At 39.4% G+C, this 19,233-nt stretch overlaps 1 protein-coding gene across 39 annotated transcripts in view; it reads right to left on the minus strand.

The window, feature by feature from the left end:
• The window catches only part of MCCC1 (methylcrotonyl-CoA carboxylase subunit 1), an 82,198-nt gene that overhangs the window by 29,739 nt on the left and 33,226 nt on the right, over positions 1-19,233 (minus strand). For all 39 annotated transcript variants that reach the window (XM_077991739.1, XM_077991737.1, XM_077991716.1 and 36 more), the window contains 2 exons: positions 11,065-11,176; positions 6,251-6,332 (listed from right to left, as the gene is read on the minus strand). In XM_077991739.1, the coding sequence (XP_077847865.1) occupies positions 6,251-6,332; positions 11,065-11,176 (194 nt within the window). The remainder of the gene's footprint in view (positions 1-6,250; positions 6,333-11,064; positions 11,177-19,233) is intronic.

Below are 19,233 nucleotides of genomic sequence, written 5' to 3' on the forward strand. Positions count from 1 at the left end.
CCAGGAATTTCCTTTTAAAGTCCTTTGTCTGGTAACCCATTGAAAGATTGTTTGGCAACTAAACCTTATGTTAATATCTATTGGCATTCTATTAAGCTCTAAAAAATTTCCCCTAACTTTATTAAGGTTCAATTTTAGACAACAAACTGTAACTATCTGAAGTGTAGGTGTGTGATTTAGCAATTGAATACAATCATAGAACCACAATGAAACTATAGAACATTTCCATTATAAAAAAAGTTCCCTTGTTCCCATTTGGAATCAGTCCCTTCACTAAACCCTGGGATCCAGGAAACCACCAATCTGCTTTCTGTCACTATAGTTTTCCTAGAATTTTATATAAATGAAATCATATAGTTTGTAGTCTTCTGTGTTTCTGTGTTTGTGTGTTTTTCTCTTAGCTTAAAGTGAACACAATGTAAAATTGTTTTTAAAAGTGTGGTCACAACCCATTAGTGGATTTTAAAATCAATTCTTTTTTTTTTTTAAAGACGGAATCTCACTCTGTCACCCAGGCTGGGGTGCAATGGCGCGATCTCGGCTCACTGCAACCTCTGCCTCCTGGGTTCAAGCAATTCTTCTACCTCACCCTCCCTGTACATGGGAACACAGGCGCACGCCACTATGTCCGGCTAATTTTTTGTATTTTTAGTAGAGATGGGGTTTCACCATGTTGGCCAGGCTGGTCTCGAACTCCTGACCTCAAGTGATCTGCCTGCCTTGGCCTCCCAAAGTGCTGGGGTTACAGGTGTGAGCCACTGTGCCCAGCTTAAAATCAATTTGAAGACTCTTGGCATCTGATCTGGCATCAAGGAGCTTAGAAGTTGCCACTCTGTCCTATCAAGTAAAAAGCTGAACAAGCTGAAAATCAACAATTTTTAAATTTGTCAGAGAAATCAGGTCACAGGGCAAGCTGCTTGTCCACAGAACCAGAGAGACAGACAACTGACAGGCAGATACAGAGATGCCATGAGGATAAGCCTGAGCTGTAATTGACAAATTCCTGGCAGCTCAGTGTGGACAACTCTGAGAGTTAAAAACTCCAAGGCGACCCAGTTACAGGAGGACCCCACACTTCCGTGAGTTTTACCTCTAGGAGCTCTGCCAGACCTTCACAGTGAATATCAGAGAAAAATCCTCCCATGCTTCCAGCATCAGAAGAAGGGAAATGCAACCAGTTTGAAATACACCAAAACATTCAAGGTTTGCCCTTGAGAAAAACTATTTTATCAGAGCCTAAACGATTGGGATTTTATCAGAGCCTAACCTCACTGGGGGAGGAGAAATACTCAACCCCAGCCTTTGCCAGACATCCTGTCCAATCTAAGGGGTGGAGGAGAACAAAACAAAAACATACCGGGAAGCGCTGGTGAAGTTCACACACCAGGGGCACAGGCTCAGCAAGACTGACATCCAATCATGGGACAGTAGAACACGCCCCCTCCAGCCTTATCACATTACAAAAGGCCTGTTTAGCAAAATTCTCTTTACCCAGTACACCAGGTCCATCTTTCAACAAAAAATTACAAGGCATACTAAAAGGCAAAAAACACAGTTCGAAGAGACTGAAGAAGCATCAGGTATGGCAGGAATGTTAGAATTATCAGACACAGAAATTCTAAACTGTGATTAACAGGCTAAGGGCTTTAATGAAAAAAGTAGACAACATGCAAGAACAGATGGACAATGTAAGCAGAGAAGTGAAAATTCTAAGAAAGAATAAAAAGGAAATGCTAGAATTGAAAAAAAAAAAAACACCAACACCATAACCCTAATAGAAACGAAGCATGCTTTGTGGGGGGCTCATTAGCACATTGGGTATGGCAGGGGAAAGAACCTCTGAACTTGAGGATATGACAACAGAAACTTCCAATTCTGAAAAACAATGAGAAAAAAACCTTAAACAGAACAATACCTAGCACTGTAAGCCAACTACAAAAGGTATAACTACACAGAATGAGAAAACCAGAAGGAGAAGAAAGGAAGGAACGGAAGTAATATTTGAAACAATAATAATATGTTACTGCATACTGTAGGCAACTGTAATACAGTGGTAAGTATTTGTATATCTAAATATATCTAAACCTAAAAAAAGTAATGCATTGTACTATAATGTTGCAGTGGCCACAATGTCACTAGATAGGAATTTTTCAGCTGCATTTCAATCTTATGGAACCACTGTTATATTGAACAAAATGGTGTTATGCAGCATATGACCATACTTGATATGCTAAAACAGGAGAGGAAATTGGATCATATAAGATGCTCAATTAAAACCATGAAAGGCAGAAAAAGTCTGAAAGATAAAAATAGGAAAAAGGGGAATAAACAGAAAACAATAATAAATATGGTAAATATTAATCAAAGTATATTAACAATCACTTTAAATGTTGAGGTCTGAATATACCAATTAAAGGACAGAGGTTGTTCGAGCAGATAAAAAAGCAACAGACAAATATATGTTATCTACAAGAAATCCACTTTAAATATAAAGACTTGTAGATTTAAAGTAAAACAGAGAAAGATAGAATATGCTAACACCAAAGAGAGTGGGAGTAGCCATCTTAATTTTAGAGCAAATTTCAGAGCAGGAAAAGTTATCAGGGATGAGGGGTATTAAACAATGATAAAGGGGTAGACATAACAATTTTTAACATGCATGTACCTAACAACAGAGCATAAAATATATGTGGCAAAAAAGAATTGTAAGGAGAAATAGATTAATTCACTATTATAGTTAATTCACTATTATAGTTGGAGACTTTAACACCTATCTGTTATTAAATAAATATGGATGATCCAGCAGGCAGAAAATCAATAAGGACATAGTTGAACTCAACAGCACCATCAATCAACTGGATACAACTGTCATCTATAGACTATTTCATCCAACAACAGCAGAACACATTCTCAAACTAGAAAGGAATATTCACCAGGATAGACCACATTCTGTAACATAAACCACGTCTTAACAAATTTAAAAGAATAGAAATCATACAGTGTCTGCTCTCAGAACATAACAGAATTAAACTAGAAATCACTAACAGAAGGATATCCGGAAAATCCTAAGATATTTGGATATTAAACAACACACTTCTAAATGACACCTGAATCAATAAAGAAATCTCAAGAAAAAATTTAAAATATTTTGAATTAAATAAAAATACAACTTTCAAAATATGAAGAATATATCAAAAGCAGTGCATAGTGGGAAATTTATAGCATTGAATGTATATATTAGAAAAGAAGAAAATACCAAGATCGATAATCTAAGCTTATATTTTAATTAATGAGAACAGCAAATTAAATCCAAAGTAAGCAGAAGGAATAATAAAAGTTAAAGCAAAAATTAATGAAATTGAAAATGGAAAATCAATAGAAAAAAATCACCAAAACCCAAATTGGTTCCTTGAAAAGATCAATAAAATCAATAACGTTGGCTGCGGTGGGCAGATCACGAGGTCAAGAGATCAAGACCATCCTGGCCAAGATGGTGAAACCCCGTTTCTACTAAAAATACAAAAACTGAGCTGGGTGTGGTGGTGCGCGCCTGTAGTCCCAGCTACTCAGGAGGCTGAGGCAGGAGAATCACTTGAACCCCAGTGGGTGGAGGTTGCAGTGAGCCAAGATCTCGCCACTGCACTCCAGCCTGGTGACAGAGTGAGAATCTGTTTCAAAAACAAAACAAAACAAAAACACAGTAACCTTTAGCCAGGTTAACCAAGAAAAAAAGAAGAGAGAAAACACAAATTGCTAGTAACGGAACAAAAAGAGAGCTATCACTACAGATCCCATGGACATTAAAATGATAATAAAGAAATACGAATAATTCTATGCCCACAAATGTGATAACCTAGATGAAATGAACCGATTCCTTCAAAGACACAATCTGTCAAAACTCATACAAGAAAGAGAGAACCTAGGGCCAGCTCATGTGTGTAATCCCAACACTTTGGGAGGCCAAGGTGGGAGGAATGCTTGAGCTCAGGGGTTTGAGACCAGCCTTGGCAATATGGGGGGACCCTGTCTCTACTAAAAGTTTAAAAATTAGCTGAGTGTTGTGGCACATGCCTGTAGTTCCAGCTACTTGGGAGGCTGAGGTGGGAAGACTGCTCGAGTTCAGGAAGTGGAGGTTGCAGTGAGGATAGGCCAGCATGGTGGCTCATGCCTGTAATCCCAGCACTTTGGGAGGCTAAGGCAGGAGGATCTCTTGAGGCCAAGAGTCTAAGACCAGCCTGGGCAATATAATGAGACCCTGTCTCTATAAAGAGAAATAATCTGAATAGCTATGTTTATTAAAGAGATTGAATCAATAATTAATAACCTTTCAAAAAAGCACAAGGCCAGCCGAGTATAATATAACCTAGACAAGCTTGAATATGGTGATGACTTTTTATATACAACACCAAAGGCATGATCTACAAATAATTGATATGCTGGACTTCATTAAAACTTAAAACTTCTGCTCTGTGAAAAGAAAGTCAGCCGGGTGTGGTGGCTCATGCCTGTAATCCCAGCACTTTGGGAGGCCAAGGTGGGCGAATCACCTGAGGTCAAGAGTTCAAGATCAGCCTGGCTCACGTGGTGAAACTCCATCTCTACCTAAAATGCAAAAAAGTAGCTGGGTGTGTGATGGCGCATGCCCATAATCGCAGCTACTTGGGGGGCTGGGATAGGAGAATAGCTTGAACCTGGGAGATGGAGGTTGCAGTGAGCTGAGATCGCGCCACTACACTCCAGCCTGGGAGACAGAGTGAGACTCTCTCTCAAAAAAAAAAAAAAAAAAAAAGAAAAGAAGAAAAAGAAAGGGAAAGTCAAGAGAAGTGAAGACAAGCCTCAGACGGACAGGTTTGAAAAGGCACATCTGATAAATAACTGTTATTCAAAATATACAAAGAACTCTTAAAACTCAACAATAGGAAAACAAACTACCTGATTAAAAATGGGTGAAAGACCTGAACAGACACTTTATTAAAGAAGATATACAGATGGCAAGTATGCATATGAAAATATGTTCAATATTGTATGTCATTAGCGAAATGCAAATTAAAACAATGAGATACCAAATGACCCGAATCCAAAACACTGACATCACCAAAAGCTGTTGAGGATTTGGAGCAACAGGAAACCTCTTTTGTAGCTGGTAGGAATGCAAAATAGTACAGTCACTCTAGAAGACAGTTTGTCAGTTTCTTCCAAAACTAAACATTCTCTCACCATATGACCCAGTAGCACGCTCCTTAGTATTCACCCAAATAAACTAAAAAATTATGTCCATACAAAAGCCTGTTTGTTTCCAGGGCGTTTATAGCAGCTTTATTCATAATTGCCAAAACTTGGAAGCAACCAACACGTCCTTCAGTAGCTGAATGGATAATACACTCTGGGACATCGAGACAACAAAATATTATTCAGCATAAAAAAGAAATGAACTATCAAGCCGTGAAAAGACATGGAGGAAACTTAAATGCATATTATAAAGAAACCAATCTGAAAAGGCTAAATACTGTAGGATTCCAGCTATATGACATTCTTGAAAAGGCAAAACTAGGGAGGCAGTAAAAACATGAATGGCTGCCGGGGTTTAGGGGGAATGGAGGGATGAATAGACAGAGCACAGAGGATATTTAGGGCACTGAAACTATTCTATACCATAGTACAATGGCGGATACATTTCATTACATTTCATACATTTCATGTCAAAACTCACAGAATGTACACCACCAAGAGTGAGCCCTAATGTCAACTACGGACTTGGGTGATAATGATATGTCACTGTAGGGTCACTGACTTTAACAAACGTTACCACTCTGGTACAGGGATGCTGATACTGTGGGAGCTTGTGTGTTGGGAAGTGTCAGCGGGGGACGGGGGTATATGGGAACTCTCTGTACTTTTTGCTCAATTTTGCTGTAGGCTTAAAACTGCTCTAAAAAATAAAGTTTATTAACTATAAAGAAGTAAAAAAAAATCAATCAATCTAGTGATTTTAAAATAGAATACAAAATATCAAAACTCATATAATTAAGACAGGTACTGTTTAATGAAACATTTGTTTCAAATATATATGTATGTAAAAATAAACATTTATGTGTACATACCAGGTCTCAATATCAAACGTATTTCTTACTGTGAATATGGTCAAAACAGCTTGAAAGCGACTGATTTAAAACTTGTGTTTCTCTTGCCTTCTAAAACATAAATTAATCACTGTTAATGTCTCTTCCATTAGAAGCAAATCTTAACATACCTGCTCCAACATAATTTACAGCTTTAGCAGCTCTGACTGCAGCTTCTCCCAGCTTTTTTCTTACTTCAGGTTTAATACCAGGCTATGAAAAAGATATTTAAATAAATCTCCATTAGTAGCTTGCCTTACTAGAAATTCCATTAAAATTCAATTCAGTCAGGTGTCACGTAATGATGTTTCTCAGTCAACGACAGATCACACATACAACAGTTGTCCCATAAGATTATAATGGAGCTGAAAAATCCCTATCACCTAGTGACACTGTAGCTGCCATAACATCACAGCACAGTCATTAGTCATGTGTTTTGTGGTGAGGCTGGTGTAAACAAAACGACTTCACTGCCAGTATACAAAAGTATAGCACAATCGGCCGGCCACAGTGGCTCACGCCTATAATCCCAGCACTTTGGGAGGTTGAGGCAGGCAGATCACGAGGTCAGGAGATCCAGACCATCCTGGCTAACACGGTGAAACCCTGTCTCTACTAAAAATACAAAGAAAATTAGCCGAGTGTGGTGGCGGGCGCCTGTTGTCCCAGCTACTCGGGAGGCTGAGGCAGGAAAATGATGTGAACCCAGGAGGTGGAGCTTGCAGTGAGCAGAGATCATGCCACTGCATTCTAGCCTGGGTGACAGAGCGAGATTCCGTCTCAAAAAAAAAAAAAAGTATAGCACAATGATGCGCTGCATATAATACTTTATAATACAACTACTTTTTTTTTTTTTAATTTACTATACTATACAATTCTAATAGTTACTTTAAAGTGTATCCCTTTTACTGAAAAAAATAAGTCACCTGTAAAACAGCCTCAGGCAGGTCCTTCAGGAGGTATTTCAGAAGGCGGCATTGTTATCATAGAATATGACAGCTCCAAAGATGTTATTGATCCTGAAAACTTTTAGTGGGACAAGATGTGGAGAAAAGAAAGTGACATTGATGATCCTGACTCTGTTTAGGTCTAATGGGTGTGATTGTGTCTTCATTTTTAATAGAAAAGTTTAAAAAGTTAAAACAGGCCAGGTGTGGTGGCTCACCTCTGTAATCCCAACATTTTGGGAGGCCGAGATGGGTGAAGCACTTGAGCCCAGGAGACTGATAACAGCCTGGCGAGAATCAAACCATAGAGCAACACGGTAAGCCCTCGTCTCTAAAAAATAAAAAAAATTGGCCAGGCATGATAGCACACCCCTATAGTTTCAGTCACTCAGGAGGCTGAGGTGGGAGGATCACTTGAGCCCAAGACGTCAGGGGTCTAGTGAGCCATGTTTGTGCCACTGCACTCCATCCAGCCTGGGTGACACAGCAAGACCCTGTCTTGAAAAAATTTAATTTAATTTAATTTAAAAATTTTAAAATAGGGGCCGGGTGCAGTGGCTTACGCCTGTAATCCCAGTACTTTGGGAGGCTGAGGTGGGCGGATCATGACGTCAAGAGTTCGAGACCAGCCTGGCCAACATAGTGAAACCCCGTATCTAATAAAAATACAAAAATTAGCCGGGTGTGATGGCCAGTGCCAGTAGTCCCAGCTACTCTGGAGGCTGAGGCACGAGAATCACTTGAACTCAGGAGGCAGAGGCTGCACTGAGTCAAGACTGTACCACTGCACTCCAGCCTAGGCTACAGAGTGAGACTCTGTCTCAAAAAAAAAAAAATTAAAAAACAGGAAAAAGGTTATAGAATAAGGCTATAAATAATTTTTTTTTTTTTTTTTTTTTGAGATGGAGTCTCACTCTGTTGCCCAGGCTGGAGTGCAGTGGTGTGATCTCGGCTCATTGTAACCTCTGCCTCCTGGGTTTTTTAAAGCAATTCTGTCTCAGCCTCCTGAGCAGCTGGGATTACAGGTGCCTGCTACCACACCCAGATAATTCTTATATTTTTAGTAAATACAGGGTTTCAGCATGTTGGCCAGGCTGGTCTCAAACTCCTGACCTCAAGTGACCCACCCGTCTCAGCCTCCTAGAGCCCTGGGATTACAGGTATGAGCCACCACACCTAGCCAAGAAAGAATATTTTTGTATGTCTGTATAATGTGTTTGTGTTTTAAGCTAAGTATTATGAAAAAAGAGTCAGAAAGTGAAAAAAAAATTTGAAAGTTTATAAAGTAAAAAAGTTACAGTAAGTTAAGGCTAATTTATTAAATATTTTTTATAAATTTAATTGAGTGTAAGTGTACAGTGTTTACCAAGTGTACAGTGATGTACTAGGTCTTCACATTCACTCACTGTCCCACCCAGAGCAACTGAAAATCTTGCAGGCTCAATTCATGGTAAGTATTCCATACAGGTGTATCATTTTAATAATCTTTTATACTGTATTTTTACTGTACCTTTTCTATGTTTATATATGTTTAGATACACAAATACTTACCACTGTGTTACAACTGCCTACAGTATTCAGTACAGTAACATGCTGTATAGGTTTGTAACCTAGGAGCAATGGGCTCTACTAGCAGCCTAGGTGTGTGGTAGGCTTTGCTATTTAGGTTTAAATACACTCTATGATGTTCACACGATTACAAAATAACCTAAGGACGCATTTCTCAGAATGTATTCCTATTGTTAAGCAATGCATGACTGTATTATATTTCTATGTATCAAATTCTGCATGAAAAAGGATAAAAAGTTGGCCGGGTGCGGTGGCTCACGCCTGTAATCCCAGCACTTTGGGAGGTCAAGGTGGGTTGATCATGAGGTTAGGAGTTCAAGATCAGCCTGGCCAAGATGGTGAAACCCTGTCTCTATTAAAAAATACAAAACAAAAATTAGCCGAGTGTGGTGGTGGGTGCCTGTAATCCCAGCTACTTGGGAGGCTGAGGCAGAGAACTGCTTAAACCCACGAGGCGGAGGATGCAGTGAGCCAAGGTAGCGCCACTGCACTCCAGCCTGGGTGATAGAGCAAAACTCCGTCTCAAAAAAAAAAAAAAGAAGGATAAAAAGCTAATATTATATACTTCATCAAGAACTGTCCTATGCTAGTTTAACTATCAATATACCAAAGTTTAATGATTCTGCTACTAATTTCTATGCATTGCAGATATTACTCAGCATAATTACATATCTTTGTCCATTGTATCTACATGACAGCTTTTATAGCTATATGTCCACTTAAAATTATGTTTCAGGCTGAGCACAGTGGCTCGGGCCTGTAATCCAAGTGCTTGGGAGGCTGAGGTTAAAGGATCACTTGAAGCCAGAAGTTTGACACCAGCATGGTCAACACAGTAAGACCCCATCTCTACAATAAATTAAAAAAAAATTAGCCAGGCATGGTGGCATGCGCTTGTAGTCCCAAGTACTCTGGAGGCTGAGGGGAGGACAGCTTGAGCCCAGGAGTTGGAGACTGCAATAAGCTATGATCACGCCACTGCACTCCAGCCTGGATGACAAAGCCAGACCTTGTCTCAAAAAAACAAAACAAAACTATATGTATCAATATGGTAACTTTTAACAGTCCTTATTTTGTTTCAGGATGATAAGCAATCTGAGTGATGTGCCTAATGATTACCTTAAAATAATGGGAAACCTTGAGATTCCAATAAGAAAGGTACATAAAAAGAAATATATGTCAAGAAGTAAACAAAGTTTTTAACTTTTTAAAAACAGTGCTATACAGATATAAATTTAAGTAATCACCACTTGAAAATAAGGCTTTACTGCAATTTCTATTGACATTTAATATGTCAATATTCATGGCATAACATATTCTGGTATAATATAGAATGGTATAATATATTCTACAACAGAAGTTAATATATTCTGCAACATAAATTAAAATTTGAATATGGTATAAGAATAATGTACTGATTAACCAGAAACCTCTGATCCCTGACTTTTTGGAAATAAATATATATTTAAAAAAACATCTATATAACATTGAACAAGAATCCATGGCAGTAGCAATCTCCACAGAAATGTAAATCCAAAATTAGGTAGTCCTAGTTGCAGGCTTTGACCCAGGTAATCACCTCAACCAATCAGGGGTAAGGCTCAAAGAGATGTAAACAAATAATGTTAAGCGAGCAAGCGCTGCCAAATGAGAGACCCTCTCATCTCTGTAATATAACCAATAAGGCAGGAAAATCTCTCACATATTTTGGGAACATATAAAATGGTAATTAAAAAAGCCTTCTCCACAAAAAATACATTCAATTAACCAGACCATTCCATTGCAGTAATTAATTCTAGTTCATTACGATTTTCTGTATTTTTTTTTTTTTGAGACGGAGTTTTGCTCATTGCCCAGGCTGGAGTGCAATGGCGTGATCTCGGCTCACCGCAACCTCCGCCTCCCAGGTTCAAGCAATTCTCCTGCCTCAGCCTTCACGAGTAGCTGGGATTATAGGCACACGCCACCAAACCTGGCTAATTTTGTATTTTTAGTAGAGATGGGGGTTTCTCCATGTGGGTCTAGCTGGTCTTGAACTCCCGACCTCAGGTGATCCACGCACCTTGGCCTCCCAAAGTGCTGGGAATACAGGCGTGAGCCACCACACCCAGCCGTTCATTACAATTTAAAATGTGCACTGAAACCTCACTATACAGCTTTTCACTGTAAATCAGATAGGTGAATCAGAGTAGATTTTCCCATATTTTATCCAGAAGGAACACGGCCCTGTTGTGTCTATCCCCAGAACATCAGTCTCCTCCTCATCCCCAATACCGCAGGAGGTCTTTTCATTACACCGCTATTAGGAAACAGCTGTCCAGCAGGAGTTTGAGGGGTGAGAGACACCAGATTCACAGACTTCTGATGTGAAAATCAGAGTAAGATTCACATTATAGAGAAGCTTAGAAATTTCTTTCCAAGGTGCTTACCGCTGGGGCCTCCTCAATGATCTTCTGATGTCGTCTCTGCACACTACAGTCTCTTTCAAACAAGTACACAGCATTGCCATGGTGGTCACCAAACACCTGGACTTCTACATGCCTATATAAAAGCAAACACATGTTAATATATTTGTTAGGGGTGATAAATATCACATTCGTTAAGCTAAACTGTTAGGTACAATCACCAGGATTTCTCCACTTTTATTTTATTTAAGTAAGATCTGATATTTTGACCTCAAATTAGAGGTTATAGACTTAGAAAAAAACCACAGGTCAAATGAGATGGCTTACGCCTGTAATCCCAGCACTTCAGTGCCAAGGCAGGCAGAATGCTCGAGCCCAGGAGTTCAAGATGAGCCTGGGCAACATGGTGAAACCCCAATCTCTACAAAAAAAAACTAGCCAGGCATGGTAGCACATGCCTGCAGTCCCAGCTACCCAGGAGGCTGCGGTGGGAGGATCATCTGAGCCCAGAAGGTTGTGGCTGCAGTAAGCTGAGATTGTGCCACAGCACTCCAACGTAGGTGACAGAGTGAGAGACCCTGTCAAAACAAAGAAACTGTAATCTTGTAAAACTCAGTGAAAACGTTACCATTTGCAGGATGAATATTAAAGAGAAAAAAATCTCACTACATAAAATGGCAAATAATAAAAGACATTTCTCCAACCTGAAGGAGAATGAATAAATGAATGAATATTTTTAAAGGACAGAAAATAGAGACTAAAGTAGGGATACGTAACAAAAAGAACAAACTGTCAAAGAAAAGACTGATAAGTTTGACTACATTAATATTACAAATTATAGTCACTTCATATATTGTCAAAAGACCAATGAAAAATTTTTGTGACCTTTTGTTTTTAAGCAACTCTTACAGTTAAATTTTATGAAAATAGAAGACTGAAATTAAAATGGCTCATCCAGAAAAGTTAAATATATTAAATTAATATGGACCATTAGTATCTTAGAAACATACTAATAAAAAATCATAATAAAACCCAAAAAAGGGCCGGGCATAGTGCCTCACACTTATAAATCCCAGCACTTTGGGAGGCCGAGGCAGGAGGACTGCTTGAACCCAGGAGTTCAAGACCAGCCTGGGCAACATAGTGAGACTGTTTCTTAAAAAAATTTTTTTAAAAATAAATTAGCCAGGCATGGTGGTACATGCTTGTAGTCCTAGCCACTCAGGAGGCTCAGGCGGGAGGATTCCTCAAGCCCAGGAATTCAAGGCGGCAGTGAGCTACGATTGTGCCACTGCATTCCAGCCTGGCTGATAAAGTCAGACCCCATCTCTAAGGAAAAAACAACAACAACCAACAAAGGTACTTACATGTTGATTATAAAATAGTAAAATTATGATAAATCATATTAAGAGTGAATGTACATAACCTTTGTGGAAATAAGGCTAATACGGTCTATTTGGTGAACATGAAAGCATTCTTCTCGGTACATTTGTGATACGGTCACACTGTAGTTCACTTCACCTATTCACTATCATAATACAGGGGTGATCAGCAAATATGTTTTCCTGTTGATTTTTTAAAATAAAAACTGTCAAACATAGAAGAGGCAAAAAAAAAAAAAGGCCAGAAAGTCATATAAATGTATTGCTTCAGTACAATAGGTCATTTCTATTCTTGTTTACTTCATGAAGTATGTTATTTAACCACTTCAAAGAATTTCTCTTCTTGTTGGGCACGGTTGGTGCACACTTGTAATCCCAGCACTTTGGGAAGCCAAGGCGGGCAGATCACCTGAGGCCAGGAGTTCGAGACCAGCTGGGCAACATGGTGAAATCCCGTCTCTACTAAAAATACAAAAATTAGCCAGGTGTGGTAGTGCACACCTGTAATCCCAGCTAATCAGGAGGCTGAGGCATGAGAATCACTTGAACCTGGGAGGTGGAGGCTGCAGAGGGCCGAAATCGTGCCATTGCACTCCAGTCTGGGTGACAGAGTAAAACTCTGTCTCAAAAATAAAAAAAAAATTTATCTTCTTGATATATCAACTTTTCTGAAAGTTCCCGTTTTGAATTTTCTAACCTGTCCAATACATTCTCTTAATAAAATTCTTGGAGCTGATTTTTTCGTTTTGGATTTCTTGCCTTGTTGACTTTTCCTCTTTATCCATAAGCTATATAATCACCAAATACATTGTTGCCATTATTTTGAACAAACTGTTATCTGTTAAATCCATTCAGAATAGGAAAATATTCCTATGTTAGAACAGGAAAATATTTTACTTCCACCTATTCCTTCTCTAATTCTTTTCTATTCTTTATGTAGCTCCAAGTTTCTGACCAAAAACATTTTATTTCACTCTAAAGAACATCTACTAATATGTCCTGCAAGGCAGGTCTACTGGTGACAAATTCTCTTAATTTCTGTTTGTCTAAGAAAGTCTTTATTGCTCCTTCATACTTGAAGCATAATTTCATTGGATACAGAAGACTAGCTTAGTTGTTTTTCTCTGAACACTTTATATGTCACTCCACTCTGTTCTTGCATGGTTTCTGGTAAGATTTCTTATCTTTATTCCTCTAGTATTGTCCTTCCTTGTGGTTTCTTTCAGTATTTTCTATTTGTCTTTCTTTTCCTGCATTTGAAGATGATGTGCATAGGTGTACATATCTTGGTATTTATTCTTCTTGGTGTCCTCTAAGCTTCCTGGTTCTGTAGTTTTGCATCTGTCACTAATTTTGGAAAATTCTTGGCCATTACTACTTTAAATATCTCTCCTGCTGCTAATTCTTGTGGTATTCAAATAACGTGTTACATCCTTTTAAATTGTCCCAGAGTTCTTGGACATTCTGTCCTTTTTACTTTCATTTTCGTTTCTCCTTGCATGTCCGTTTGGGAAAGTTCTATTTATCTATGTTCAGGATCACTGATTCTTTTTGTAGCTGTGTCTAATCCACTGATGAGCCCAACAAAGGCATTCTTCATTTCTATTACAGTGTTTTTTATTTCTAGCATTTTCTTTTGATTCATTTTCAGTGTTCCCATCTCTCTGCCTGCATTATGCATCTGTTCTTGCAGGTTGTCTATTTGTTCTATTACAGCTTTTAATATATTAATCAGTTACTTTAAATTCCTTATCTGATAATTCCTAAATTTGTATCATATCCGTCTAGTACTGCTTACTTTGTTTTAGTCCGTTTTTTTCCCTTGCCTTTTAGCATGCTTTGTAATTGCTAAAAGTAGAACATGATGTATTAGGTAATAGGATCTGAGGTAAACAGTCTTTTAAAGTGAGGCCTTAGGGCAATCTGGCTAGAAAGGAGGCTGTGTTTAATGTCTGCAGTAGTTGTAGATGCCAGATGTTTCCGTTTCCTCTAGTGTCCTTGTTGTGTTTTGTTTTTAATACCAGTGCCTCTGGTTTCCCTACGAACTCCTTATTACATAGTTACAGCTCCTCCATTTGTAATCCATTGTTACTATATGGGAGTCTTGAAGACATGTGTCTTAGTCTTTTTATGCTGCTATAACAGAATACCTTAAATTGTGTAACTTATAAACAACAGAAAATTATGTCTTACAGTTTTCAGGCTGAGAAATCCAAGATCAAGGTACTGGCAGATTCAGTGTCTGGTGAGGGTCCGTTCCTCATAGATGGCATCATGTTGCTGTGTCCTCACATGGAGGAAGAGGGAAGGGGCAAATAGGTTCCTCAAGCTCTTTTATTGGGGGAACTAATTCCATTCATCAGGGCAGAACACTCAGGACCTAACACCCACCAAAGGCCCCACCTCTTAATACATTAGGGATGGGGGTTAGGTTTCAACATGTAAATTTTGGAGGGATACAAACATTTAGACCATTGCAACCTGGTAGTGGGGTGTGGGGCAGGGAAGCACTCTATAAACTTATGATTAAATCTCAAGTCTTTTAGTGGTTCTGTGTTTGTGCTGTGAAGTGTTTCTAAGTTGTTGTTTTTTTTTCCCTCCCCTTAGGTGAAATGGGAAGGCTAAATGTGGTTGGCTAACTACCTTCCCCCTGAACAAAAAAGGCTCTGGCAACATCTCCTTGGAGTTACGATTTCTTTTGTTATGGAGAATAGAATGCTCTATATCTCTTTCAGATTGGTTACTTTTCCCTTCTCAATGCTGTAAAACACGAGGGATTTTTTTTCTTCTTGGATTTTTACTGTGGGAAGCTGATGAGGTTCTTGGAGGCAAACCCCATGAAAGTAAGAGGTTCCTCTAAGACTGGGTCCCAAGGAGTTTCTCCCTTCCACACTGGCCCACACTTAGCCTCAGCCATTTTTCAAAATTCCCACGTAAGTGTTAGGGCTCCAGCAGCTTCTGCTCCAGGTAAACTGATCTGGCTGTGACTCACTGTACTTGCATGCTTGTCCAGATTTTAGAGTGAAGGCTTGTCCCATGGCCTCGATTCTCTGATGGTTCTAAAGCCACAGACTTTCATTTTGGTTAGCCTTTTTCTTGCTTTTTGGATGTGACTGATGACTTTCAAGCTCTTTACATGTTAGAGCTGAAATGTCTGTTTTTCTAATTCCAATTGTAAAATTCTACCATGATATGGTTTGGCTGTGTCCCCACGCAAATCTCATCTTGAATTGTAGCTCCCCATAATCCCCATGTGTGGTGGGTGGGACCTGGTGGGAGGTAACTGAATCATGGGGGTAGGTTTTTCCCATGTTGTTCTCGTGATAGTAAGTCTCATGAGATCTGATGGTTTTATAAATGGTAGTTTCCCTGCACAGGCTCTCTTGCTTGCTGTCATGTAAGACATGCCTTTGCTCCTCCTTTGCCTCCTGCCATGATTGTGAGGCCTCCCCAGCCATGTGGAACTGTGAGTCCATTAAACCTCTTTCCTTTAATAAATTACCCAGTCACAGGTATGTCTTTATAACAGCATGAGAACAGACTAACACATACCACTTCTGACTCTCCCTCATCTTTTAGCTGTTCCAGGTAAGAGGAAACACTACAGTAGGGATTCCAGGTTATGAAGGGAATGTGTGGGGGCCACATCAAGAGCACAGAGCAATTCTTGCCTGAGTTTTGTTTTGTTTTGTTTTGAGATGGAGTCTCACTCTGCTACCCAGGCTGGAGTGTAATGGTGCGATCTCGGCTCGCTGCAACCTCCACCTTCCAGGTTCAAGCGATTCTCCTGCCTCAGCCTCCCGAGTAGCTGGGACTACAAGCGCATGCCGCCATGCCTGGCTAATTTTTTGTATTTCAGTAGAGACGGGGTTTCACTGTGTTGCCCAGGCTGGTCTCGAACTCCTGAGCTCAGGCAATCCACCCTCCTTGAACTCCCAAAGTGCTGGGATTACAGGCATAAGCCATCGTGGTCAGCCTTGTCTGAGGTCTTAGAAGTTGGAAACACTTTTCCTTTGGCTGCTTATAAGGGAAGTTCAATGAAGATCTGTGTTCTGTTAAGATTTCTGTAGTTATTAAATCAGTCTTATTTACCTTTTTCTGATTGACCCTTTTCTGTGCAGCTTTATCTAACTTAGAGTTTCTGGAGCACAGCGTCTAGAAGTGTCTGAGAACCAGGCGGTGCATCAAATCCCAGCTGCCCTAATTCAGCCACTGTCAGAGTATGGCCAAAGAGACAGACAGATGCAGCTGAGTCCTATCATGAGCGCCTTGATATTTTCTAAGAGTCTTAACATTTTCATTTTCATATTTATTTTATTTATTTATTTATTTTTAAGACGGAGTCTTGCTCCGTCGCCCAGGCTATAGTGCAATGGTGTGATCTTGGCTCACTGAAAGCTCCGCCTCCTGGGTTCATGCCATTCTCCTGCCTCAGCCTCCCGAGTATCTGGGACTACACGTGCCCAACACCACACCTCGCTAATTTTTTGTATTTTTAGTAGAGACGGGGTTTCACTGTGTTAGCCAAGATGGTCTTGATCTCCTGACCTCGTGATCCGCCCACCTCGGCCTCCTGAAGTGCTGTGATTACAGGCGTAAGCCACCGTGCCTGGCCCCTATTTACATTTTTAATCCATCTAGAATATGTATTATATATGAACTGAGGAAGAAATCTGATTTCTGTTTTTTCTTCCCAAATAGTATACTTCAAAGGTGGTTTCTTATCCCAGTCTTTAAGATGTATTAAACAGTTTTGATAAGATTTGTGAAATATCTTGATATCACTCTTCTCCGTTATCAGCACCATTTTGACAATCTTCTGGCACTGCATTAGTTCAACAGGTAATTATTTAGCAGGACATAAAGGACACACGGTATGATTATCAGGATATTTAAATGTTATTACTAGAGGCTATTCTCTCTATGGAGTAGCCATTCTTTATTCCTTTACTTTCTTAATAAACTTGTTTTCACTTTACCGTATGAACTCACCCTGAATTCCTTCTTGTGTGAGAGCCAAGAATCCTCTCTTGGGGTCTGGATCAGGACCCCTGTCTGGTAACATCTTTCTGGTGACCACAGAAGGAACAATACTAAGGAAATCCTGACCCAAAGGCTAACTTTGGGTAAGTACTGGGGTCTGGTAACGTCTTTCTGATGAACCATGGAAGGGATGATACTGAGGAGACCCTCCAACCCAAAGACTGCAGCACTGATTGGCCAACTGTGGGTAAGTGGGGTGCATATACCTGGGTAAAGAATGGGATTGGGTTACAGGCTCAACTTAGTGGAGTTAAAGTCTCTCCTAAGACAGAGTGGGTTAAAGGCCCCTCTCAATAAAAGGCAAGGATGCTTGACTGAACTTGGGTTTGAAGCCCAACTTAGGAAGGTTAGATTCCTTCCTAAGATTTAGGGGGTTAGAGTCCCAACTTAGGAAGGTTAGATTCCTTCCTAAGATTTAGAGGGTTAGAGGCTCCTCTCAGTAAAATTTCTCTTGGCTAAGAATGGGTTTGGCACTACGGATGTTAACTGCTATTCTGTTTGAATTAATCTGCCTTGCACTCTTTGCTGATGGTGGTAGGTGACAGGATTAGGCATGTACAGGATGGTGGGATATGGGGAGCTTTTACCTCCCCAAAAGGAGAAACTTGAGAACTGAAGGAACTGCTAGAAAAGATCCCTTCTTAACTGACAAATGGCCACCTGAACTTTTGATTTAGTGTCAGTTGCAATGGGTGGGTCTTTCTCTGGCCTCTCTGAGCACCTTGCCTTTCCCGTTCTGCCACAAAGCAATGCTTTTCTTCTTTCCCTTCCCTTTCTCTTTCTGTGCAAACTGATTGAATGAATGGCAAAAATCACTGTTTATCTCCTCTGTAAAGTTTTGATTAATAAAAAAAGGATTTGTGAGGCTAGTCTTAAGCTGTAGTGAATCTGGTGTGCTTTGTGTGTCTTTCTGTATTGTTCTGTCATAGAGATGGGTACCTTAGGATAAAACACAGGCTTAGAGCCCCATAAGCCCACTGTTTAAGATGGCCCAGCAAACTAGTCAGTTATAAACTTTGCTGCAGGTCCCTGGGAAAAAAACTGGATGAGGTTTCCCTCTTGTCTTCTATGTCCTTGGGACATGTAACCATGTAACCATGTGGCCTAGCTTTGTCTTTTCACAATGGTGGTCTGGGTTCAGGGTTCAATTCCTGGCTTAGGGAATGAGTCCTTTTTTTCTGTTTGTCTTTGTATTTATATGTGTTGTGTGTGTAATATGAAAGAGCTTTGATTAACTGGTTTAAAAATAAGTGCTTATATCAATTATTTTGTCAGAAAAGCAAAAAGTATAATGTCTTTTAGTTTACGTGATTTAAGTAATTTTTGAGAAATTGAAACAATTCTACACGTAAGGTGTGTATAGAAAGTGAAATGCGTTTTTGGTAAAAGATTATAAGAAGGCATAGGAATGTGGATTTTTTTTTGTCTAGATTAAAAAGTTAAAGGATTGTTTTAAGTTAGATAAGATAAAGCTTAAGGTTTAAGCAAGTTGTGGAAGGTTTGCAAAAAATTAATCTTTGTAAAAGAAATTGTGTGTGTGAACATATTGTCTAAAGTTAAAGGGGTATTCAGGTTTTCTGTAAATTGAACATTGGAATAAAAGCACAACAGGTTTTTCTTAGAGCACTAATCTGCTCTTTAACAAAAATTTGTAAAGGGTTATAAAAGGTTTATGAGAACCTCACTTTATGGTCAAACATTAAAATTGGGTAGATATGTCTATAAGGTTTTATTGAAAATTGGGTTTAACATTAACAGTACAGTTATG

This window comes from Macaca mulatta, chromosome 2, assembly GCF_049350105.2.
Source record: "Macaca mulatta isolate MMU2019108-1 chromosome 2, T2T-MMU8v2.0, whole genome shotgun sequence".
NCBI lineage: Eukaryota > Metazoa > Chordata > Mammalia > Primates > Cercopithecidae > Macaca > Macaca mulatta.